Raw genomic sequence first — 27,006 nt, 5'->3', positions numbered from 1 at the left:
GTGGAAATCGGAGCGCAGACAAACAGATGTTCCTACTTTATTCATTGTGCTTTATTAATTTAAGATTTAAACTCAGCCCGTTGTTAGTTGCTCTATTACTACTAATTAAATAATGATCTGTTTGGTAGTCATAAATGTAAGTTGACGTATTTTCTGTTGTTAGGTTGTTAATTAAGTAGTATAAGTTAATTGCACAAAGTTTTAAATTAGAATAGGATACTAGGAGCTATATGTGTCATTTTGAGTACTTTTCCTACATAGAAGCAGAAAGTAATTCTTATTATTAGTATAATATTGATAGTTTCATCCATTATAAACTGTAACTTTATTTGTATAGTCTTCTTTGGGATGTATTCTGATGGAGCGCCTTGTTGCCACAGGTAAGTATCCAAAATAGCAAACCAAACAAGCATGTAAACAAATGTATTACCTTTTCCCTCTACTGGGTGATGTAACAGAGAGTGTGATCCGTGGGACAGTCAGCTGTTGGCTCAGTCTCTTATACTGCTCACACTTTCCCTTCACATCGGGACACTCAGAAGATGAACTTCAGCATAGCCTGATGGTAAGACATTTTAGACATATTTCTCTTAAATGTACTTAGGGATCAGGTCTTAAAATACCCCCCTATACTGCTTTATATTTCATTAGATAAAAATAATGTCATAATTTTAAAAACCAAGAACTATCTAATATCCAATATATGTTTTCTGTATTTTGTTCTGTTGAATAGTATATTTCTCATCACTTTTGGGAGCATTGGTCTTCTTGTTCACCTACTTTTGGAGCCATGACTGACTTGTGGCTCATTTCCGTGCCTCTGGACAAGACCAGTTCAACAAATGTAGAGAAACTCAAAAGAACCATTGCCAAAACAAACCAGGCTTCCTGCAGCAAGTTCTCCATCCCTGATCTCAAGGTAGCACCAGTGTGTTATCAGGGATTGAAGACTTTTGTACTTTTGTAGATTATTCCAATATCCTTTATGTATGTTCTTACATTGTGTTTGTATCATTTAACTGTTTAAACTCATATTGAATGCAGTATTTTTCTTATTTAGTAATTGCATTTTCAAGGCTACTGTGCAGAAGAGGAGGCTGTTGGTGTTTGGTGTCCTTCTCTGGTGTAGCGATAAAGTCTCAGGTTGCTTGCTACAGTTTGAGGCAAAATTTCCATTCGACCTGTTTCGCTTTGTGTAACATTTATTTTTAAAAAGCTATTCCCTAATTTCAACCAATATTATTAATGCAAGCTTTTTGTATTTTAAGCTACAATCTTCCATATAAGGCATACCATCACATATGATCAAGTTTACAATGTTCATGTGTAACTATCTATGGTTTTAATGGGATGTTATGTTCCTAGTGCTAAAGCAGCTATACTGTTTTTTTTCAGGTGGGAATTCTGGACAGTCTACTTAGTGTTTCAGAGGATCTCTCCAGGCTGGACACTGTGACTGAAAGGTAAACATTCACACAAATAAAACAGAAGAGGAAGTGGTTAACTAACAATGTGTTCTTCTTATTGGTGGAGAGCCTCTTGCGTTAATGGGCCCTGCATGTTAGTCACTTAATGTGCAGCTTTGTCCTTAATTAAGGTGTGTAACATTGAGCTTGTGTGCAGTCGCGAGCATGATTAATTTATGTTCAAGGGTGGCTGATGGTTAGCTTTTCCTGTGCTGATTTGAAATTCACTGTAGTTGTTGTGTCTGGACTGGTTTAAGCACATAGATTTTTTAGAAATTAGTCATAAGGAAAAGAACTGTAGTATGCTTTGTCTGCCACAAATGTGTACTGTGTACCTTTTCTGGTAGAGGGTATACAGCTTACTTGTCTTCTATACAGATGTTATTGCTTTTCCTAGAACAGGGATGTCAGAACGTTTTTCACAAGTCACATATGCAAACTTATTTGTCATAGAGGGCTGCAGAATGGTGGTCAATGGTGGTTTCAGATAGATACATTTTACATAGGTTTGACAGTGCCACTGCACCTTAAAACATTTAAAAAATCTTGAAACAATCATTTTAAGGTCTATATCACAATGCCATGTAATGTTATTGAGGTTATAGTTAAAAGTAGTGCTTATGATCATTTCAGTCAAGATTTCACAGTAAAATTGTATCTAATCTATCTTGGATTTCAAAAGAAAACACCTTGAAAAAAATGCATTCTTACTGTGTCCAAGTTTGCCACAGTCTTGACTTTTAACATCGCCTTGTGGTGTCACCTGCTTGTCTCCATGGAAATAGATCAGTTCAATGCAATACTGTGGAACATTCCTGGCAAAGCATTACTATCTCCTCAACAAAGTTACAAAGTGCCTTTTTAACCTTTTGAGTAGAAACAAACCTGAAGTTCTCTGTAATGTTTCAAATAAATATACAGTGCTCAAAATCCTACACATTTTATATTAGCATCCATGTTATAGGGACTTAACATTTTGGAGGACTAAAGGGAGAGGGAGTGAAGTAGCAGAGTTTAACCACTGATAGCAGCACACTCAGTTTAAATTTTAGATTGTTTTAGACCACAAAGTTGCAAATTAGCTTGTGCTAAAATTGCTAAAAGTAACTAGGAACAGCAGATAATGGTATTAAAATTCTATGATGGTAGGAAAACAAAACCTGATTTAATCCCAATCATGTCTATGTTTTGTCTCTTTTTAATTGTGTTCTTTGTGCAGAGTCTTTGAGTGTTTAAAAAAGTGCTGGCTATATCTATCTATATATATATATATAAAAAAAAAACATGTGTTATTGCTATTATTACTTTCAATATAATGCCATTAACAATAAACAGCATTTGGGCCTGTTTGAACAATATACAATGCAACAGAAGACTTGATTATTTGTGTTTTGTGCCTTAATCCATTTGCATATACCAACAACTGCACTTTTTTCATCCACCTTCACGTTACATATTGAATTTTACTTAGCGAGAGTTAAAGTTTCCACACACCTTTATAATTTCAAAAAACAAAGAAAATCCACACAAATAACTACTTGCTTGAAAAATATACATAATGTGGAACAGCAAGCAACATTATTAATAGATTACCACAATTCTTGATAAAGCTGTTATTTAAATCTAACAAGAATTTTGAGGATTTCTATACAGGTTTAACTATGTAAAGGAATACTGATGTACGGATTTGAAAATAATTTATGCTGTTGTGTTCTTTTTGCAGCGTGATTAAAAAAACATGCCAGTGTATGAAGGAGGTGATGGAGCAGTCCAATGATAAAATGCTGGAAAACACGTTAGCCAATGGCGGTAAGTCACGTGCCCCACACCCATGTCTTGTTATGATGTTTATTACACTATGCAAACTCATTAGGCATATGCATGTACCCAGAGCAGTGAGGCAAATACGACCCACCATAAGAAAATATGGTGCTCTATTTAAAGTTTACTCATGCTGGCTCATGTCTTATAGACTGCGGGATAAATGAGAAAGCTCCTTTGTCACCCCTGTGGGCCTACTTCCAGTCGCTGAGGGGTACTTTTGTTTGTCATGCCATTGTGGTGCTGTGCTGTGAATAAAGTGCACCAGGCTGTACTAGATTTTTTTTTTGCTCAGTTTAAAGTGTCTTTGAAGTGTTTTATATCATTATGGCAGCATGAGTTTTGAAAAATATTGAACAATAAGTTTTCAAAATATTTATTGTGTAGATAATATATTAGCATTACGTCCAGTCAAGACTCCATTAACTTCAGCCATTGCTAATGAACTGTTGAACTGTTCTGTATTATAGTGGACTTGATGAAATATGTGACAAGATTTCAATGGGATAAAGCCAAGTACTCCACATCTCTGCCTCTTTCTGCCCTGACAGAGGTCATCAGCAAGGTGAAAATGCATGTGAAATTTACATTAGCATAACACTATTATTATTAATATAAATGTGCTGTTTTGTTTTGTTAGGAGGTGACCTTGGTGGAGACGGAGCTAAAATCCAGATCTGCTGCGTACAACAGTTTAAAAAGTAGTCTTCAAAATTTAGAGTTGAAACATCAGTGAGAACCAATGGATATAACTATATAGATAATTTTAATAATGCATTTTGTAGGAAATAAAAACAAACGTCTTTGTTTGCAGGGGAACATTACAAACACGCTCCTTGAACGACATTATCAGAAAAGAGGACCTGGTCGTTTCGGAGTACCTCACGACACTCCTCGTAATTGTTAACAAGTCAGTAACAAATTACTAAGAAGCAGCTAGTTTATTTTGTACAGGTTTCACTACTGTTGTAAATTTATAAGGTTTTGGTGTAATTTTTTTTTTATTCTAGAGGAAGCTATGAACAATGGGAAAGGACATATGAATCACTTTCAGATTTTGTGGTGCCTAGGTCGAGTAGGTATGTACTTATATTGTTTATATATGTATTTATATTTATTTATAGATTTTTCGTCTAACAAATTCACTGGATCCTGGTTTTAAACTAACAACACTCAGAGTAAATTGACTAGAAATGGCTGACCAAAGGTGTTTGATTACCTGGAGAAAGTAATAGCCCACTTCACTGGGATCACTTGCAGGAAGCTAATTGATGCCTGCTGTTTGTTTTCCCACTTGAGAGAAATTAAGCTAAAAAGCTCAGTTAGAGTAATGATCAAAAAGCAAAGAACAGGAATAGAATAACATTTTTTTACTATAGTGAAATACTACAGCATGTTACCAGTGGCAACCAGACCACGTCTTAAATTCAAAATATTCAGAGGTAATTTATGCTCTTGTCATTGAACCATAAAACTCATTTGTCACAGTGATGGAAAATACAGAAGCTCATAATATTATTTTCTTTCTATGATTAAGCAACTCCAATCCATTTCTAAAATAAAAAAACTGCACTTTCACAGATATTTGTACTTAATTAAATACGCATGAAAAAGCAAAAGTACAGGTCACTTTTTCACACAATTTTAATAGCATTTTAAAACAGTCTTTTTACAGATCTTGATTAATTAAGTAGTTTAAAGCTGAAGCTGGCCAGATAGAGCAAGTGATGTCTTACTGTAATCTGTGTTTGTAAAGATCAGATACAGTGGTAGATTCATGGCTAGAATTACAGTCAACTACAAATATATGCTTAAAAATTAGTGCAATAAATACGGTTACCACGAAAAATCTACTCAATTACAGAAACTTTTCACCCCTAATAATTATTTCATGAAGTCAGTTTGAATTAAATTTGACTCTGCTGCTCTTTTGTCATCCCCGGTACAACCACAAGGAGGCTGTATGAGGACATGGACGCTGGTATCTTCTCAGTCACTCTTTTCAAACGGGCTGTGAGTCAGTTCAAAGCCAATGTGCAGGAGAGCAAGTAAGCAGGGTGCACCAGCAGAAAAAAAACACTTATAATGTCTACTGTGTTGTCTGTGTCACTTAACATGGTGTAGCCTATGATCCACATAGGTTCACTGTGCGCGAATACTGTGTGGAGCTGGAGGAACAGAAGCTGAGAGACATGAAGCAGCTCAGTGCTCGCAAGAAAGAGCAGTATGTAAGTCCAAAGCAAGTCTGAAAGTGCATATGACAGGTTCACATGCTTTATTATTATTATAGTGTTACTTCCATCAGACATGTGTGGGGTAATAACTGTGGTAAATATTTATTATAGGGTTATATCTGTGAAGGGGTAAGGGGAAAAAATGTTGCAGAATTCAGTTACGGGAAGTAAGGAAGGAAAAAGAATCCCCCCCCATCTATGTCATCGATACACAACACTCCCTCCAAAATGCATGGACAATTTATTTGTTAATCTATGTAGCAAAATAAATGTGTTGTGATACATATTAATTTGACAAATCATAACTATTTTCTAAGTTGGACAAGCTTTGATCCTTGTTTACACTATTATTAAATATGATTATGTTAAGTATGTTAGAGAAATTAGTAGTCTAACCTATTATATGCAGTTTAACCTCATATGCAATTTTTGATAAGAAAAATCCATCTTTGAACAGGACTGGAGGCCCTAGACATCATTTATCTCCTATTTATAACTCCATCCTCAGACCTAAATCAAAACAAAGAAAACAATAGTGATAGCCAGTATGCTAATAGGTGTGAGAGAGCCCATTAGGGGCCTGAACGATTTTGCAAAATATGACAGGCACAGTTCACACTTAGACACCTAGCCAACAAACAGAAACTGTACACAAATAGGTATGTTCAGTGTATTTAGCTCCTCCCTTTAGACAAATATAAGGAAATGTTCACCAGTAATCTGACCAGAACTGAAGAAACCGTTTGGATGAGCGGTAAAACATCTTCACTCTAAAACTTTTGTCCAGTTTGTCCAGACAGAACTGAATTTTGCTACGGATCATACCTGGACAACTGAGGGTTACACAGATATGCACTTGTTGTTTATCATGTTTTAATACTCTGTGTTTCTATATAGGGGATCTTTGTTCGTTGGCTCAAGGTGAATTTCACTCAGTTGCTTGTGGCCTGGATTCACATAAAAGCATTAAGAGTATTTGTGGAATCAGTCCTCAGGTCAGTAATGCTATACATTTCTATACATTTCAAAACATGAGCTACAGATTTTGATAATTTAAACATCTGTATGTTATCCCTGACAGATATGGGCTGCCAGTAAACTTCCAAGCTCTTCTCCTGCAGACAGATAAGAAATGCTCTAAAAAAATGAGAGAAGAACTGGAGTCACTGTTTATGCACCTAGACCCTGCTGCCATGACCAGCAAGACAGATGTAAGACCTACAAAATTACAGCGCTAAAGCTGTAAATACTTGTAGTATTTTGCAAATAGACAAATATTTAATAGCATTACACATTAATTTTCTTCCAAGGATGTACAGAATAATTAATTTTATATTCATAGTTATACATTTTTACATGATTTAAAGGGAACGACGGGTCACTAGTAATTCTAGCAAAGTAGTCTGTTCATCTATGATTTGTTGTGGTTTTGGAAAGCTGTGTCTCACTCTGCCTGTTTTGAAAATATACCACTTCCTCATAGCTAAGACCTATAGTGGGGCTGGTGAATGTGACAAAAATACTAAAGCATGAGCAAAGACCTAATTCATAATGAACAAATATTTTATAAAGAATGATTCAGCCTTAGTATACTTAAGGGGTTAAAGTTAGGAGTTAGGGGATTAATTAAGTAGCCACTAATCCTGAATGATTCATAATAAACAATTTGTTCATTACAACTTGGATTTGCTCATCGATTATTAAGGTTAATTCAACTGTAGTTATTATAAATTGTTACCAGACTTTTGTCTGTACACTTCTCGATAAAAAAAATAAAAAAAAGATGTTATTTGAGGATTAGAACTGACTCAATCGATCTTGATTGAAATTTGAATAATTGCACAACATCAGCCAAGTGCTTTCTGGATGATACCAATTCAAGTGATCATTCACCGCAGCACACATATTGATAGGCATTAATTAATTGTTGGTTTCAAGGTTACACGTAATGTTTCTGTCTTTTCTGCAGCTGAGCTGTGACATCCCAGGACTGTCTCAGCAAGAGTATTTTTCCTACATCTCCTTCCACATCAACACCACTGTTCTGGAGCTCAGCTAGCACTTATGGAAAACAGGACCCACTCAATTACATTATAGTGGCTTCTACACATGAAAGTGCCCTGTAAATATATGTACATATTATGAGTTATTTATTATTATTATTATTATTATTATTATTATTATTATTATTATTATTATTATTATTATTATTATTATTATTATTATTAAAACTTCTTTAATGTGAAGATGCACTTTTCACTGCATTAAAAGTTTGTAAAAATAAGTCCAGCTGATAATACAGTTAAGCTGAATTTGGTTGTATTTGGGCCCCAGGCTATAGCTTGGGATCTAATTTGTAACTCACTCTTGGATAATGTTAACCTGAACCCTATTTTAAAATGGACACAGAACTTTGCTCTTTGTAAAATGACTGTACATAAATGTTTATAAAATTTGAACTGTTTAAATCTAAATTGAGGTGAGGGCTGAACTTGCAGCATGCTTCATGGGTTTAATATATTTATCAAGTGGACAAACATGTACAGTGACCAGAAGAAATAATTAAACACAGTAAAATGATCATTGAAATAGTGTATGCTTTATATTTGATCAAAGATCTTGACCTCAGTTAAGGGCTGCATTTAAAATCGAAAATTCAGTCTGTTGTGTTCAACACATGTTGTGTATTTCTCACTAACATGATAGTCCCATGTGACTTCCAGTTTCCATGGTAAAATATTTTCACTAATAATGCAAATTTATGATGGCAGGAATAAGGATTGTGTCACAGATATGAGTTGATATTAGATGTGCTAAAAGTATAAGTAAGGAGTAAGGATAACATTTTAGTTGCTGATGGAGTAGTGAACGTTATTGGTTAAAATAATACTAATAGTTACACTTTCTTTGTGGTTTTAATGGTGACTAACATCTTCTGCTGATGAATATATTCAGTGATTCTGAACCAAACGCTGCATATTGCATTTCTGACACTAGAATCGATAGATGTCACATGGGTGTACAGAGTGCCTCTCTCCAGCACACAGAAGGAGAGAGAGGTGGGTAATGATAGGTAAAGCTGTGCGCTAAAGCAGTGCCACTCATTTCAGCGCTTTGGAGACCTTTGGTCGTTTTACGCATCAGTGCAATGGGCTCTCACTTTAGTTAATGCGCCCTTGTGAGAGCTTTTTCACGTTGGACACTTATAGATGTCATAATGTGGACTGTACCGAAGCCAAAATATAGACCCGGTCTGTGCACTGAAGGGGAGATTGCCGTGAACATAGGCGGAGTGCAAGTGGTTCTTTTCGGAGATGTCCTGAACCGCTACCCGGAGAGCAGACTGGCAGAGCTGCTCACCTGCTCTACTCAGAACTACGAGGGGATTTCAAGTCTTTGTGACGATTTTGACCCTGGCAGGAAAGAGTTCTACTTTGACCGTGACCCAGACGCGTTTAAGTGCATCATAGACGTTTATTACTTTGATGAAATTCACATCAAAAACGGCATCTGCCCTATTTGCTTTATAAAAGAAATGGAGTTCTGGAAAATTGACCAGAGCGTTTTGGACGAGTGTTGTAAAAGTTATTTGAGTGAGAAAGAGGAAGAACTGAAGGAGATCTCCAGTAAAGTGAAGGTGATCCTGGAGGACTTGGAGGTGGAGCGGTGCGTAACGCGGAGCCAAAAGTGCCAGAGGTTTTTGTGGCGCCTTATGGAAAAACCCGGCTCCTCTTTGGCAGCACGGGTCATTGCCATCGCTTCGTTCCTTTCAGTCCTTGTGTCTGCGGTGGTTATGTGCGTGGGGACCATCCCGGAGCTCCAGGTGACAGACGCGGAGGGGAAACTTGTTGAACATCCCACGCTCGACGCTATAGAGACCGCGTGCATGATGTGGTTCACGGCGGAGTACGTGCTGCGTCTCGCCTCGTCCCCAAACAAACTCCACTTTGCCCTTTCTATTATGAACGTGATCGACTTTATGGCGATTATGCCCTTCTATGTGGTCCTGACGCTCACATATCTTGGCACAGCTTCAATGATGGAACTCGCAAATGTGCAGCAGGCGATACAAGCCTTGCGTATCATGCGGATAGCGAGAATATTCAAGTTGGCCCGTCATTCAGCTGGACTTCAAACTCTCACTTACGCGCTGAAGAACAGCCTCAAAGAATTAGGCCTGCTCCTCATGTACATGGGTGTAGGCATATTTGTCTTCTCAGCGTTGGCCTACACCATGGAGCAAAGCCATCCTGAAACACTTTTCAGAAGCATCCCGCAGTCGTTTTGGTGGGCCATAATCACCATGACCACAGTGGGTTATGGAGACATTTACCCCAAAACGACCTTGGGGAAGTGCAATGCCGCAGTCAGCTTCCTCTGCGGGGTCATAGCCATTGCTCTCCCTATTCACCCCATCATCAATAACTTTGTGATCTTTTACAATAAGCAAAAAGTGCTGGAGATAGCGGCCAAGCGCGAGGTGGAGCTGATGGAGATGAAAACCACTCCAGAGACGGAGAGAAAGAGCAGGGAGCAAGTCTCAGCAACTTTGTAAACAATAAAGTCACACATCTACAGACACACAACCGCTTGTTATTGGACAGTATTCAAAAAATGTAATACTTTGCTGTGAAGCCAGTCTCGTCTGTTGTCAGCCATGCGCAATGTTGCTTATTATAGTGACTCCAGCTGTTTGAAAAGTCTGTCAGTGTCAATGTGAAGGGTATTGTACAGAGTGAGATTAGACTGTATATTGAAAAAAATGTCCAAAAGTCACAAAACTACAATTTGAGCTATGATACAAATGATTTAATGATATTAAATGCGTGTACAATAAGCTTTAAATGTACAGTAAATGTGAAGTGTGTACAATAGGCTGTTAAAATGGATTGAAATGGACAGATGGAATGCATGAAAAAGACAAAAAACACAACAATGTATAATAAAGCTTGTAATATTGTGTATTTTGTTTCATTTATTTCAGCTTAAAGCCTTAGTTATATTTTTAAACATCTTAATGCAAGTAAGAGCGAGTCGTGAATGTTACATGTTTAGGATTAGGTTAGAAAACTAACCAGGAATCAGTATTTAATTAAACTTCCATACTTTCCATAGACCATACATGGCCTTGTTTGCACTGATAACATGTTGCAGTATCCCAACATACTTTTGTCTGTGCTTATGCTTCATACACATAAACATTGGTCTGTGAGAAGATGCAGTCCCTTGTGGGAAAACACTTCAAAGTAAAGCCTATAGCCACCCACTCACTGCTCTCTCAACACTGTTTCCCTCCAATGGCTCCTGCTGAGTCCCATTCACTCCCATCACATTTTGAGGGTAAAGAGAGAAACAAAGGTCTGAATAAAGTGCAACAAAATATAATAAAATAAATGTGCGTACGTGGGTGGAGTGTGTAATTATCTTGATTCTGTAGAAAAACAACAGCAGCTCATGTAGTATGCATCAGTGGTCATTATTGTTGCACATTGAAAAGATGCTCTTTCATCCAGAAGTGCTGTGTTTATTGGTACTTTGGGGCCCTTGACCATTGTGAAACAATGTAAAAAAAATTCTCAAAAACATAATAAATCCTACAGAATAATATATAAGTATACAATTTTCAATCAAAGGCACAGCATGCAACTTTCTGAAGCACATCACCTGCATGATTCAATCAAATGTTAAAACCATACTGCTGAATATTATCCATGAATAAATATACACATTTTATGCCATACTATGGAGTATGTCAGAGCAAAAAACATGACCAAGATGGAAAATAAGGTTTATATATATATATATATATATATATATATATATATATATATATATATATATATATATATATATATATATATATATATATATATATATATATATATATATATATTAAATAAGGCTATATTTGTTTTAAAAGTTAGATTTAGTCACAAATTACAGCAGATTACCATTAATCTGTTCTCCTCTCCAGCATTATGCTTCTTAACCTTTGGAAGCTGAATGACCAGCATCGGAGATATTTATGAGTCTCTGGTGAGCGTTTATCCTGTAGTCTCCTGGTGGAGGGATCGATGTTGCCCTGTATGAACATGAAAGAGCCGCAGAGCTCTGTCTATCAATACCTGCTTCACCGGGTCAGTCCAACCTCTCCACAACAGAGGTCTCCCACGATCTTTAGTCTTCTATGGACAGGCATTTGGGGGAGGGGCATGGGCCGAGATGATCCTTTGGTAATTCTCGCTGGGAATATTGGTGTCATGGAGTGTGGGCATAAATTGTTTCTGGTGTTGATGAAGATAAACAAGTTTATCCACTCCTTTTTATGTCACACTGTTATAATGTGACACCTGAACCACCCAGAAAGGCCAAACCTCATTTTGGCTAATCACAAGTTTTCCCCATGTTAATTTGTTGCCTAACTTGTTACGTATCCTACCACATGTATATTTTTATTGGCCTGTAGAATATTACTTTACGTTTCCACCTGCAGATGTCAACATGTTTGTATTTCATCATTTAAATTCAAACTGTGATTTATTTATTTATTTTTGGCATTCTGGCTGTGTAGGTCGGCCGCCAAGCCCACATCCAGGAACCATGTTGTTTTGTTCATACGCACCCCATTTTAGGCAAATATTCCCCTCTGCTTCCCCTTTTCCACTGTGAAAGCACCACTACTTGCCTCAGCAGTGGTCTTCTGTTGTCATGGTTCCAGCTTTAAATAACTGTCTGCCTCATTATTCTGCCTCATGAACCTTTTTTATGCTTTGAGACTAGACTCCCACATTCAATGTTCTCTGTATTTGATCAAAATAGGTTTAATAGCAACGCCTTGGAAAAAACAAGCATATCAAAAATGAATCATATCAGGTGTGGAACGAACAGAAGTAGAAAACACGCTGAGGTGTAGAATTTCTTGAAATCAGAGGTCTATGTAATAAGAAGCTGAGTTGGGTTGCAATGGGGATATGTTACCAAATAGAATCTAAATTGACTTTAAATTGTTCCCTTTTCACTTATTTCCTCTACTATTGCAAAAATACAGACACATACAAGTAGTTTTTACCACTTTGAAATAGAAATAGATAACTTTATTTTGAAATTAGTGAATGTTTATGCTATTGTAAAGCTTCTATAATATTTTCCAGTGTTGTCAGATGTCAGGTGAAGTGCAATTTCTTGTGCATTATTTCTTTCCTCCTTTGTGTTTCCTTCTAATGCCCAGAGAGATTCACACCAGAAAGAGTTTTTAATGGCTTTAGTTATTCCTTTGTCATACGACTCATAATTTTACTGAATAAGGTGACACAACATCAAGATCAATGGTGACTTACTTGTCTCTGATAATTAACAAAATGAGAATATAATGAACATCCTGTCCTTCATAGAGTGGGTTCTTACAATCAATGAGGCTTTCTTGGACTGATCATCACATTGTTCAGTGCATTCAGTCACTCGATGATGGCAACATACAGCAGTTCTATAGATCGCTGGAGGTGTGAGCCCCAAACACATCGTAACATATTCTCAAGAAGACTTCAACAGTTTCCATTTATGTTGTTAGAATACACCCCCAATAATCAGATTATATGAACATCTGACATTCTGGTTCTCATCTCCATTCCTTTGGTGCCATCCTGTTATCCTGCAACACAGTTCTTGACTTTAATGGTCAAATTGTGAAATTAATGGAAGTAGCTCCTGCCTCTCTCTCCTCACGATCTTTGGCCCGACTGATTTATATTGATGTCAAGAATGAATCAGTAGAAGCAGCAGGATGGAAACCTTTCAGACATGTTATTTTAGTACACTGGTCCAATACATTCAGTATGTCCTCTTTCACAGCCCCTGCTCACTCACAGTGGGTATCTGTCTGGGGTTTTAAGCCTTGACTTTTTGTGAACAGACCCTCTTTTGCACAGTGCTTCTTAGTCAATAATGCATGCAGTTAGTCCGCAGCATGGCGTTGTTGGCAGGATGTCTTAAGGTTGTTTTATGAAGGTGAAAGGTGAAGATAACTTTTAGGTCATTATGATGATGTGATTAACCATCGCATTTAGGTTCTCAACCTGTGGTAAATGTGCCACTAGTCTTTTTACTTGTTTAGTTTTTCTAGTATTTGAACAAAAAAGACGAGACATAAATTGACTTGAACCCTCTGCTGCTATTAGGTTTTGTCATTAAAACCACACCTGGAGAATTACTTTCTTTTCCATCTATTTATCATGCAGTAAATACCAATGAAATAGTTTCCAAAAGCTTAATACTGGGTTTAGATGTTTATCCAATACTAAAGGAACTCCCATGTGCAAAAAGCCCATTGTTCACTTGTTTGTTTACACTTTTTGGACATAATGATGATTACATGCTGCAATTCAGAGAACTGTATTTTCATTATTTTTGTTATTTTTTTAAACCCATGTAACTGCAGATTGAACCACTGTGTTCAAATCAAATAGTAAACATAACAAAGTATAGATAAAAAAGTCGTCTGAACTGAGCAATAATTTATATATTAAAACGTGCATTACCTAACACCAATCTTTGGATGTTGTAGCAGACAGTCCAGTACGAGTGCATGTGGTCATTAGTCCTGCCACACCAAGAAATGGTGAGAGAGTAGTCTGGAGAACAGGCTATTAAGTTACTAATTTAGTTATTGACAAACTTCACTGAGAAGTCTGAGGAAAATGTAAATGTAGAATAGACTGTGTATTCTTGGTAAAGGAATAGTCTATGACAGCTGCTATGAACCTGTAGGGTACATGGTTGTTTATTTTAAAGTTACTGGAATACACACATTTAATGCCTCCCCTACATGCAGAAACTCCTGTGGTAAGTTTAATGCATTTATATGGCAGAGTTAGGGCTGATCACCCCTGAATATTAGTGTGTGAACACGGGTAAAACTCAATAACATGGTTCAGCTGGTACTTCACTCACATCCATTTCCTCCAAATTGCTCTTTCAAATGTCAGTGGCCCCAGAGCATGTAAAATCTCTTTTCCAGGCGAAGATGGAAGAGCTCTCTGTACAGATGAGGCAGAGCTAAATAAGCTTACCCAAAATGGTTAAGCCCGTCCAAGACATTGTTTGTATGCTCTCAGACTTCTTTTGCACAAGTCAACAAAAAGTTAAACAGTACTGATAATGTGTTGTACATGAGGACAAATGTTAACATAGACATCTAGATCACAAGGCGGACAAAGTGACTTCTTCCAAACAGGGAATTTACAGAGGGAGTGGATTGGCAGAGTTGACACTCAGTGTTACAATGAAACATACATTTAACAAATAACAAAAGAAGAATTTTGTGTTGCTATAATATATAATTATATATGGGCCAGTTACATAAAAAGCTTTTTCAAAAATTATTATTTACACCATCAAGTCTGTACAGCAAAAGCCATCCTCCTAATTGGATTCAAATACATAAACAAAAAATAAGAACTCAGTGTCTTGCCTCACACGATAACAATATTTTGAGGATCACCTTTGCCACCTGACAAAAGTTGCTCACTCATCAACCATGAACAAAATTTGGGAAGTGAACATCCAGTGAACTCAAACTGAAATATTTATACCTTAAATATTTATATCTTGAAAAATGCATATTCAGCATTTTCTATATTCATGTTAATTCAATAATATAAAGGATTTGCATTTATTATAGCCCTTTTATTCTACTCATTTTATTTCATATCAACTTTGAGAGATTCCAAATGTGGTTAAGTGAATTAGTCCAGTATGTTCTGAATCCCAAGGAGCTCAAACTAAATAATTCATGTGCCAAGTACCTCTTTATTAATCCGTGAAAAAAGTGTAAAGAGCCTCACCTCTGCAGGAGTTAATAATAGCACTGTAAAAAAAAACAAACTACAAGATGGCTGAAATGAAAGTAATCTAATATAATAAATTGCACTTATTACTCTTATTTCGTAAAAGCATCGAGACTAATAGCCGTATACGCTGAAGTTCTAGGAATCAGCCAATACTTACAAAGCATTACCGCATCAATGGTGATATTTCTAGTCTAATAATGGTCAAGTATTTATCTGACTTTTTATATAACAAGGCTTAAACATAAAATCTCCATTACAGTTTTCAAAAGTTCTTCAGTGTGTTTTTTTTTTTGTTAATTTGACTGCATAAAGTACTCCATACACTTCATTATTTAATCTATGTATATACAATCAATGTTCAAATGTGGCCTCTATGCCTGTATCTTTCAGGGTCGTCTCTTTAGGCTCAGTGCATGATACAAAGATGGGGATTAAGATTATAAGGACAGCATTAGCTCCAGAGAATTGCTATAGATTGGACGATGAATATGCATTGTTCCTGCTTGTAGAGAGCCATATTTTTTGTTATGACCTACTTTTTGTTGATATTTATTGGAGGTGCTTCTTAAGTTTGATAATCCACATTTTTCTATTTCATTATAAAATGTGTAAATATTTTAATGTAAATAAATCAAGACTGAAAACAGATGACAACATGAAAAACGGGCCTACAACTGTGTTATGAGTGCTGATCAGTCATGTCTACATGAGAGAACATAAGCTGTGTAGCCCTATATGATCTATAAGAGTCGATGCCTTGTCTAATAAAAGGCACATTCATGAAAGTCACCTTAGCTGAACAGAGTATCGTATTATCATTATGTGCAGTGTTCCATGTCTTACAAAATGGATTTGACAGAAAAGACTCCAAGTTTTTTGAGAATTTGAAACTGGCTTTTCTTCTACAGCTTAATGATTAACCCACAATTCAAACTATTATGCAAGGTTGAAGGTGTACTCAAGGTGTCACCTGAAAATTCTACTCAAATGCTATTGTAAAAATGTGAGAAAGAATTAGGCGACAAGCAAAATCTAAACAAATAACAAAACAATCCAATTTCATATGGATTGTCTGCTGATTCAGTTCTACACCATTTGAGGGTTCAGACAAGATGAGAGAGCAGTCACATGGAGCTACAGGATGCCCACCTTCCCTTTCCAAATCAAAGTGCGACAGTGCCTGCATTCAGATCAGCATGACAGCCACATATGACTAATGACTTTATGGATGCACCACCTGCTCATCACCTTTGATCAAATGCAGCACAATAGGATCCTGTGAGTGTACACAATTTAGTATTGTAAAACACATAACATAGCCTAGTTTTCAGAAAGTCTTTAAGGAAAGCCTATATAGTACCATATTTCCAAAGGTGAGACATGTTTTTTTGTCTTTTTAACTTTTAAATTTTTGACATTTTGGTGTTTGCTCCCTCAACATAAGCTTTCATTCGGATCATTGTCACATCTAAGTTTTATTTATTTATTTATTTATGTTTTTATCAACTTATTTTAACATCCATAGATTTATAATGGACATTGCTACTCCAAAAACGGTTTCCCACATTATCTTCTCTCAGGGACATTAAGATAATCCCTTAAAGTATACTGAGGGTGGTACCACAACTCTGGAAGACCTCCTGTGTGGTACCGGTGCCCAAGACGCCACAGGCCAAGCAGTTCAGCAGCTTCAGGCCGGTGGCTCTAACATCTCACCTGATGAAGACACTGGAGAGACTGGTCCTTGGCCACCTCCGCTCCACCGTGAGCTCAGCGATGGACCCGCTGCAGTTTGCGTACCGGCCTGGCATCGGAGTGGAGCCGTCATCTACCTGCTGCACCACTCACTGTCTCACCTGGATAACCCCAGCAGCACTGTGAGGATTCTCTTCTTGGACTTCTCCAGTGCTTTCAACACCATCCAGCCACTGCTCCTGAGGGACAAGCTGGAGACCGCTGGGGTGGACTGTGACCTGGCAGACTGGATCCTGGACTATCTCACAAACCAGCCCCAGTTTGTGAGAGCCAAGAACTGCGTGTCTGATCTCATGACCTGTAGTGTGGGGGCGCCCCAGGGCACTGTCCTCGTGCCCTTTCTTTTCACCCTTTAGACTGCAGACTTCAGACACAACACGGACAGCTGCGTCCTGCAGAAGTTCTCTGATGACTCTGCCATCATTGGCCTCATCAAGGATGATGATGATGTGGAGTACAGAGGACTAACACAGGACTTTGTGGACTGGTGTCAGCAGAACCACCTGATCATCAATGCAGAGAAGACGAAGGAGATGGCGGTGGACTTCCGCAGATGCCACTCTACTGCCCCCTCAGTGAACATTGAGAAAAGGGACATTGAGAGAGTGGACTCATACAAGTACCTGGGTGTTCATCTGAACAACAAACTGGACTGTACTCACAACACAGATGCACTGTACAGGAAGGGCCAGAGCAGGCTCTATCTCCTGAGGAGACTCAGGTCTTTTAGAGTGAGAGGGCCACTCCTGAAGACCTTCTATGACTCTGTGGTGGCATCAGCCATCCTGTACGGTGTGGTCTGCTGGAACAGCAGCATCACAGAGAGGGAGAGGAAGAAGCTGGACAAGGTCATCAAGAAGTCCAGCTCCGTCCTGGGCTATCCTCTGGACTCAGTGCAGGAGGTGGGGGACAGGAGGGTCCTGGCTAAGGTCTTTTCTATGCTGGGCCATGAGTCTCACCCCCTGCAGGACGCTCTGTCTGCCCTGGAGAGCAGCTTCAGTGACAGACTGATACACCCTCGCTGTGTGAAGGAGAGGTTTCGCAGGTCTTTCCTTCCTGCTGCTGTCAGACTGTACAATGAACACTGTTAACACTTCCATACCTATGTGCAATACTTAAGTCACTTTACGAAGATGTTATATTAGAGTCTATTTTTAGTTTATTTTTAAGTATATTTTTAAAATTATTTTAAACTATTTATCTATTATCTTGTTTTATTGCATGTACCATTTTCCTTCTGTTCTTTAACTGTGCGGTGAAATACTGGAATTTCCCCACTGTGGGACTAATAAAGGCATATCTTATCTTATCTTATCTTATACAGTGAACTTGGCATTCTTTTGAGATAGCCCTATATTTTTGGATAAATGTGGTTTTTTTTTGTGTCTGTTTTTTGTCTTAGGTGAACAAGACCCCGCTTCACAGTATGTCTGGTTGCGATGTGCATTGCCTCTATAGTCAGCTAACACAATCTGTTCAACTGGAGGTGTCTCAAGTGTGAATTCTAAGCATAAAGAATATCATAGCTCATATCACGCTGATGCTTTATTGAGCCTAAGCGTCTAAAAACACAGCCTAAACCCTATATCCAATGCGTACATGCAATATCAACTCATGATTTTGTTTTTATTACATGCAGGCACCATCTAGTGGACAAATGAGAAAGCGTAGTCTTTATTACTACATTACCCATAATTCATCAGCACACCTGCCCCTTAAGCTGATTGGCTGTTCGCGGTGGCTCCTCCCACTTTCCCCGGGTTGAAGTTGACTCCTATCAGCACAGCTCCTGTTAGAAAGCTTCGTAAACATTGTGCGGAGCTGTCAAACCCTAAACCATGGCGACCCACACTAGCTTATTCTGCCGTTTCTTGGACGGACATAGACGTGTGCTATATTTTAGAAAAGTGTCGGTAAGAGGTGCAAAAATGGACACGCAACTGCATACCAGCGTTGCGCCAAAGCAGAATGAACTTGAATCTGTTGATACGACTTCAGCTGCTCACAACTACAACTTTTCTGTCAAAACAGCATTGAAACAGGTAACAACTGCACTGAACTCTATGCAAAATAATTTTCTGAGAGAGTTGCAGATTGGGTGATTATTTATGTTTTGATTTGTGTGATTTTAATGTCTTTCTTATTCTGTAAAGCACTTTGAATTACCTTGTGTACGAATTGTGCTATACAAATAAACTTGCCTTGCCTTCTGTGTGTTTAATGTGCAGTTAAAGGTATATTAGCATACATAATCATTAACGAGTAACAGTCTCTGCTTGGGCTGGTCAAAGTTGGCAAGAGACTGACAGTCAAAGTTCACCTGCTATTGTCCATTGTGTTTTGTTTGCAGAAGAGGTTTTCAGACAACATCAAGCCTTTTTCAGCCTTCCTGACCGATACGTTTGGCCGCAGACACTCATATCTGCGAATATCCTTGACGGAAAAGTGCAATTTGCGCTGTAAGTATGCTTTATGATTGCAACACCTCATACAATAGGCTCTTTTCTCTTCCGGTAAGGCCAAGATTAAAAAGAGGATAGTTTTAAAGTAAACCTGAACCCAACCAGCTGCTGTTGCCAGTATTGGTGCTGTTTTTTTTTAGAAGGCTCTTATCACTAATAGTGCCACAATAATATTCCACTATTACTTTTTCCTTTGGTATTGTTTCATAATACCTTTTATTGTATTTATAATAAATGCATTGCAAGTTAAATGAACCATTCTTAGACTTTAAAAGTTCAGAGACACTGTCAGTCAGTCTCAGGCACAAAGTTACTGGTTCCATTCTATACTATTATTCATATTTATTATAGGCAGACAGGAAAATTATATAAATTCTCATTTTCCTTTATACAATACATCTTTGTTACTACTACTGATTACTTTTTCATAGACTGTATTGTCAAAATAATTTCTGTTTTTTTTTTTTTTTGCCTAGGCCAGTATTGCATGCCAGAGGATGGAGTGAAGCTGACACCAAAGGCCCAGCTGCTGTCCACTGCTGAGATCCTGACCATAGCTCGCCTCTTTGTGCACGAGGGGGTCAATAAGATTCGCCTCACAGGAGGAGAGCCCCTCATCCGCCCTGATGTGGTTGACATCATAGGTGAGGATAGGGATGTCATCATCTCAAATTTAAGATCCAATTCCCATTTGAGAAATTGTATTGAGAGCTGTCCAGTTACTAATACAATATAATATATCCTCCTTATAGTTTTATAACCATTTTGATTTAGATAATAAGCTCCAGGACTTATCATATGCAACAACTACTTGTACTTGCTCTATACATAGTAGTGGCTCATACCACCCATCTTCTACAGTAATTTGTATTTTCACTGTCCCAAAGTGTAAAGCATCTTTGGATGTCTTGAAAAGCACTATACAATGTATTAGCAGTATATAGTGGTATTATACTTATTTAGTTATCACTGTCTTACCAATATGTTGTGCCCTCTATAAAATGTTGAGAAGCATTTCATTTTGATGATGATGCCACTGATGTGATCCCTGGGTCACTCACAAGAACTGCATGGCGCATGCCTGAAAATTAAACTATACATGTGATTAGCAAGGAAATTAATTTAAAATACCCCCATTGTCATCATTTATAAACAATTGTTTGTTATTAGCAGTATAGTTGTATGGAAATGAAAAGTCTTTGTAGAATAGGACAGTTATGTGTGGTGAATTAAAAGCATTACTGTGTCATTTGACTAGAAGCTGGTGAGATGTCATGTGGCTCAATACAGACTGATGAGATTACGTAGAAAGAAACTAATTTTGTCTCTATTTTTCAAAAGCTGAACTAAGGAAGCTGGAAGGACTCAAAACTATTGCTGTCACAACCAATGGTTTAAACCTCGCCAGGTCCCTGCCCCGGCTGAAGCAGGCTGGTTTAAGCCACATCAATATCAGCCTGGACACGTTGGTACCAGCCAAATTTGAGTTTATTGTCAGGCGGAAAGGTAATGTGTCCTTTACATGTAATCATTGTTTGTAACAGTTAACTTTTCATATTGTGATGCAATGCTTTTCTTTTATTTAAATTAATTATTTGCAATACAGTTATACCTTTAGCTATAGACATTATGAATTTGTTATCAGGTATGTACATATGTAGAAACCGTGTAGCTCAAATCACAAAATGGTTAAAGCTGACATATTATGTAAAATCGACTTTCACAAACTTAACTATGTTACGACGGTAACATCTTGTGGAATTCATTCTGACAATACCTTATGAAGTGACTCCAGCTACAAGACTGACACACGCACTCCCAAATACTGAGAGACTCAGGGCTTAGTGCAATCAAAAACTATGTCTTCACCCAGAGCCCACCCATATACACTTACACCTGGAACTAGTGGTGGGAACACTTAATAAAATATCTTATTTGTCCATTTCTAGGTTTTCATAAAGTCATGGAAAGCATTGACAAGGCAATTGAAATAGGCTATAACCCTGTGAAGGTATGTTTACTAGCTCTACCTGCCCTATATTTTCATATAAATTATAGCTACACATATGTACATATGTTCATTATGTCAGTATTACGTAATTGACCCCTGCAGGTCAATTGTGTGATAATGCGAGGATTTAATGATGATGAGGTATTGGATTTTGTGGCACTCACAGAGAAGAAGCCTGTGGAAGTGCGATTTATTGAGTACATGCCTTTTGATGGTAAGTTGTTTTGTTTATTATACTGACTTACTGGTAAATATTTTAATGCCTGCACAAAGGGCAATAAGTGAATATTTCATCACTATAAACAATATTAATTACATTAATGCATGTATAAAAACCAGAATGAAATAGAACAATAATTTGTCACTATGCTACTGTCCTTTTACAGGAAACAAGTGGAATTTTAAAAAGATGGTGAGCTATCAGGAGATGTTGGACCAAATTCGTCAGCACTGGCCAGACATCGGAATGCTTCAAACAGGGCCAACAGACACATCTAAGGTCTTATTAGTCTTTTTCTATGTATTAATGTATGTATGTTATGTAATTTATTCATTTAATATGCTTTATCCGTAACAGACATATCAAGTTCCTGGTTTTAAAGGACAGGTGGGTTTTATCACTTCCATGTCTGAGCATTTCTGTGGTACCTGCAACCGCTTAAGAATCACTGCAGATGGCAACCTCAAGGTAAAGTCTGACTCATGACTGGACTGAAATGTGTTTGTTATGATTTAATGTTTTAACATGTCCAACCAGGTGTGTTTGTTCGGCAACACAGAGGTGTCCTTGCGTGACGTCATACGCTCTGGTGCATCAGATGAAGAGTTACTACAGATAATTGGAGCAGCTGTTGGCAGAAAGAAGAAGCAGCATGCAGGTATGCTAATCCAGTGCAAAAGGTCACCAGGTATAGTCAGTTTATATCAGGGATTCCCAAACTTTTCAGGCCTGGACCCCTACTATTAAATTATCTTGACATCTGTAATAATTTGAGGTGTACTTGTATTCATTTCAATAATTTATTGTGTTATTTGGCCTAATTTCACTTTAATATACTCTTATCACTAAATAAATAATAATAATAATTAAAAAAAATGAAATACAGTTTTAGTCCTACTTCCCAGTTTGGGAACTGCTGGTTTATATGGTTGTATTTTCTATTTCAGGGATGTTCAACATCTCCCAAATGAAAAACAGGCCCATGATCTTCATTGGTGGGTGACAGTGTACGTACACACGCATGAGCCACCACAAATAGTACAATACTGTCTAAAAAGTATGTAATGAAATGCTGTTAACTGATAGTCCTTACATAAATCAATATCTCTAAAACTACTCATCAACAAAGTGTGATTTGGGAATTAATCTTGCAAAGTTTTAAAGAGTTTTGACATAAATTAAAGGTACTAGTTTAACACACAATTAAAGGTGTACTATTTAACTTGTGGTGGAGAGTCCGCCATCTGCTTGTTTCTATGGAGATATTATTATGGCCATGATCAGTGAACAAAATTTGCAAACTAGGAATGTATGCCACAATATGGCATTAACCTTATCTATCTTCATGGAGACCGTCCAGTCAGACCATCCAGTCAAGCTCCAGGTCAGTTCTATGTTGAGGTGATCCCACTCACAGTAAGAATATTTTTGTATGTATTTGTACAATTTGCCATAAAACACCAGAAGTGAAATAAATGCTAATTAGATATGTATAATTAAGGTCAATTAATTGTAGAAATTTCAGGCAAATCCAAAATATCATATAGGCAAGCAGGTGATGGACCTCCTGACTGGAAAAGTTGTGCAGTGCATCTTTTAATGAATAATTTATCTGTTTTGAAGATTTGTTAGTATTGCGAGACATTTTATTGCTTACGGGCAATTGTATGTAGGTGCTTCATGGAGCTGTATTTTGCAAATGAAGCAATCTTTTCTCATTTGCAGAGTACTGATGTTAGCATCTATTAAGCTGTTCTTTTCTGTTCTTGTACTCTTTCCTACAGGCAATTTGTCACTCCCTCCAACCACACATCCTAGAAGTGTTGGCCTCCAACATATCTTTAACTCAGAGGATGTTTCGTGCCTTACTGATTTGAAAGCTTTAACAAAGCTCTCCTGTGTCTTTTCCCCCAATATAAATGGGCACCTTAGGTCACATATCAGCAGGAACCCACTTGAACTGGCCCCCATTTCATGCAGACTTCCACCTAATGCCAAACTACACCAGAGTATTCGACTATGCCATCACAGCTCCGATACAGACGATCCTAAGCTTTCACATACAGATGCCCAGGGCCGTGCATCCATGGTGGACGTTAGCGCAAAAGCCCCCTCATGCAGAACAGCCTCGGCTCAAGCCACTGTCCTACTAGGTCCCACTGCGTTTTCACTCTTACAGGAAAACCATTTGGTTAAAGGTGATGCGTTAGCTGTTTCACAAATAGCAGGAATTGTAGCTTCAAAACAGACTTCAAACTTGATACCACTGTGCCACCCACTTTCCCTTGATCATGTTACTGTCACGTTTGAACTGGATGAAAAGCAGAATGCAGCTATTGTCAACTCAACATGCCGCACCACAGGCCGAACAGGAGTGGAGATGGAGGCTCTGACTGCTGTGTCGGTGGCCGCGCTCACCCTCTATGACATGTGCAAAGCTGTGACCCATAACATCATAATCACGGACATCAAATTAATCAGTAAAACCGGTGGCAAAAGAAACTTCCACCTCTTTGAGAATACAAATAAGGATGCTTGAATATAAACCTGTGAAGTACATCATGTTTAACTATTATGGAAGTGGGTGACTAATATATATACATAATTTGCATTATATGCATAATACAAATGGCTTTTAAGAAATAAAGGGAACCAAAAATTGCTCCGGAATCTCTAAACTAAAAGAGTGCAAAGTGATACTTCTATCAACATTTCTGTGATGCATATTAAGATACTGCAAAAGTCAAGAATCTCCTAAATATTGAAGCTAAACATTTTTGTCAATACCACCCACGTGTGATAACCTGCCTAACTTAAGCCCTATATAGAAAAAAGCAATGCTGTGTGTATTAACATCTGTCATGGGGCTATAGATGAAAAGTATCCCTTGTGGCTAATTCTGGCATATTTACAGAAATTTTCATTTATATGCTCTGTACATGAAATAAATAAAATTAAAATAAAAAACATTATTAATTCAATTTCTGATGGTTTTCTTCCCATTCCTTTTCGCGACAATAACTTACATGCATGTTGTTTATTGTTGGTTATATCTGTTTGATGACTATTTGGATAATATAGCTTAGTAAAAATATTCACTTGATTGAAATAAAATAATGATAACCTACATTGTATAGGCCTATGCTACTTCGAATTGAGCTAGACTTGCAAGTTCACTTCCTTGAACTTTGGTAGTAGCGCACTGACTGACTACTGGAGCAATCACAAAGTTTTCGAGTTGTTCTGTCTTGGGCAACTTGCACTATTTTTCTTTTTCACATTAACATAAGAAATGTGAACTGAATTTTGTGGTTTCTTGTAAAGGATGAATTATTATCTAGCGTCTCTATGGTGACTGTCAGGGCTGCACGTGCGTGGTCATGCTAGCGTCTCTATGGTGTCAGTGTTAAACCGACACGTGCGTGCATCATTTTGCTCAAAGATACCAAAACACTGACTAACTAAACGGCAGAAATAGACTCAGGTGAGTTAAAGTGAACAATATTCTATCAGAAATTAGTTGCTAAATGTAATGTTAAATGTTAATGCTAGCCAAGGCCGGCTCTAGCTTTCAGGGGGCCCTAAGGTGAATTTGTCTTAATCTGAATGAGCGTGAGTGATGAACGTTAACTTAGCTACATTTAACAGAAGTCTTGGGTGAAATCCATGATTAAGTGAAGCTACTGTACAATCAAAGACGGTGTACTCTATCAAAGAGTGTGTAAAAAACTCTGTTAAACTCCTTGTAGGCTGCATTGTAATTGACACAGGCCTATACAGATATGGAGCCCGAGGAGGACACGGAGGAGAACATAGAGAACCAACGGGAGAGTGTAAGAGTCAAGTGTCACACACGTCTCTATGTGCTGGGGCCAACATATTTAAGTTGTATTTTTTAGGAGTTGGAAGATATTTTCATCGGGAACTCTGCTGGTAAAGTTGAAGAGGAAAATACAGAAATTGGGCTACAAGACATTAAACAAAAAGCAATAAAAGAACAGCCGTTATTAATGAAAAAATGTAGGTGTATGTGACTACAGTACCTAAACTGATGTTTCATAATGTTTTAAAGTTAAAGTTGTTTTTTTTAGTTTTTTTAAAGGCTCTTTTGAAAGGAGAAAGGAGACCTAAGGATGGTGCTCATAAGATGGAGACAGTAAGTGTAAGTGTTGGAAATAGCATTTTAATAACACATTAACAGTACACGTTTTGTCTTATAGATTGCGGCATGCAAAGCACAAATAGAAGCAAAAAACCTTTTAATTAAAGTAGAGAATTCCCAACTGTTTTTTCTACACAAATCTCTTGAGGTCAGTCAGAGATATCATGACAGTTACCTCAATGAAAACAAGAAAAGGACTGAAAATGCTTTAATTGGGTAGGTATAATAGTTTTTAACAGACCAAAATAAAATATATCATCATGTTCTCATGGTCTCCCCATAATATATATCGCATTTTGTTGACAGGATTCAACATGCAAGGGATACAGAGCTAGTTTTTGATGAGCTGAATGACAATTTGATTGAAGAAAAAAAGAGCATTGAGAGGTGTGGAGGGGACAATTACATAGTTACCATGGTGACACAAAGCCCACATTAGAAAAAAACAGCTAAGTTTAAGATTAGGTAGTTGGAAAAGTAATGAAACAGGCTACAACATGAATGAATGAATGAACAACACATTTCAGGAGCTTGTGATCAATACAAGCATTCACAGCCCTCTTTAGATGGAAAATTGACTCTTGTGAGCTTTAAGCCATGTTAGAATGTTGTTACCTCAGAAAATTTCAAATCTGCCAACTGGACAAAAAGCTGTAGGAGTGAAATTATTGATTTGATTGAAATTGATTATGCTAAGTATTACTCATTAGCTGTTTAGACTGAGCTAACAAACAGAAACTGTAGGGGTGTTAGTTTCAGTGTATCTAGCTCTTCCCTTCAGAAAGATAGAAGGTCCACCAATAATCTGACCAGAACTGAAGAAGTGGCTTGGATGAGCAGCAAAATGTCTTCTCCAGAACTTTTTGTCCAGTTGACAGATTTGAATTTTTCTTTTACTATGGATCATACCGGGACACAGACACCCATAGTTTTGTTTTGCTTCATTCACACATATTAATCCTTTATTATTAGTCTATTTACATCTCCAAAATTTTTTTACATTTCCAATTTCAGGGCTGAAATCATCCAA

General features: G+C 37.5%; 3 protein-coding genes across 4 annotated transcripts; all 3 read left to right on the top strand.

Moving 5' to 3' along the window:
* Window positions 1–790: 790 nt before the first annotated feature.
* On the top strand, window positions 791–7,634 carry atp6v1c2 (ATPase H+ transporting V1 subunit C2). The gene is made up of 13 exons (XM_055231112.1): window positions 791–919; window positions 1,396–1,463; window positions 3,190–3,275; window positions 3,439–3,501; window positions 3,758–3,852; window positions 3,928–4,019; window positions 4,102–4,197; window positions 4,298–4,366; window positions 5,243–5,335; window positions 5,428–5,515; window positions 6,419–6,516; window positions 6,603–6,732; window positions 7,491–7,634. Exons 1-13 carry the CDS (start codon window positions 791–793, stop codon window positions 7,578–7,580), a joined length of 1,197 nt encoding a protein of 398 aa, XP_055087087.1. The 3' UTR covers window positions 7,581–7,634.
* A 1,009-nt stretch (window positions 7,635–8,643) lies between these two features.
* On the top strand, window positions 8,644–10,274 carry kcnf1b (potassium voltage-gated channel, subfamily F, member 1b). Its single transcript, XM_033988711.2, has one exon. The coding sequence runs from the start codon at window positions 8,739–8,741 to the stop codon at window positions 10,074–10,076; it is 1,338 nt and encodes a 445-aa protein (XP_033844602.2). The 5' UTR covers window positions 8,644–8,738; the 3' UTR covers window positions 10,077–10,274.
* Window positions 10,275–18,886: 8,612 nt separating this feature from the next.
* Window positions 18,887–24,656, top strand: mocs1 (molybdenum cofactor synthesis 1). 2 transcript variants are annotated; one of them, XM_033988439.2, is made up of 11 exons: window positions 18,887–19,163; window positions 19,472–19,580; window positions 20,060–20,227; window positions 20,925–21,089; window positions 21,533–21,594; window positions 21,697–21,808; window positions 21,981–22,093; window positions 22,172–22,282; window positions 22,352–22,472; window positions 22,762–22,821; window positions 23,599–23,686. In XM_033988439.2, exons 1-10 carry the CDS (start codon window positions 18,960–18,962, stop codon window positions 22,815–22,817), a joined length of 1,221 nt encoding a protein of 406 aa, XP_033844330.1. In that variant the 5' UTR covers window positions 18,887–18,959; the 3' UTR covers window positions 22,818–22,821; window positions 23,599–23,686. The 2 variants fall into 2 exon arrangements, with proteins under 2 accessions (XP_033844330.1, XP_055087217.1); XM_055231242.1 differs by having other exon boundaries at window positions 18,893–19,163; window positions 22,762–22,809; window positions 23,599–24,656.
* The last annotated feature ends 2,350 nt before the right edge of the window (window positions 24,657–27,006 follow it).

Source organism: Periophthalmus magnuspinnatus, chromosome 22 (genome assembly GCF_009829125.3).
Source record: "Periophthalmus magnuspinnatus isolate fPerMag1 chromosome 22, fPerMag1.2.pri, whole genome shotgun sequence".
Lineage (NCBI taxonomy): Eukaryota > Metazoa > Chordata > Actinopteri > Gobiiformes > Gobiidae > Periophthalmus > Periophthalmus magnuspinnatus.
This window is presented reverse-complemented; position numbering and strand designations above follow the sequence as displayed.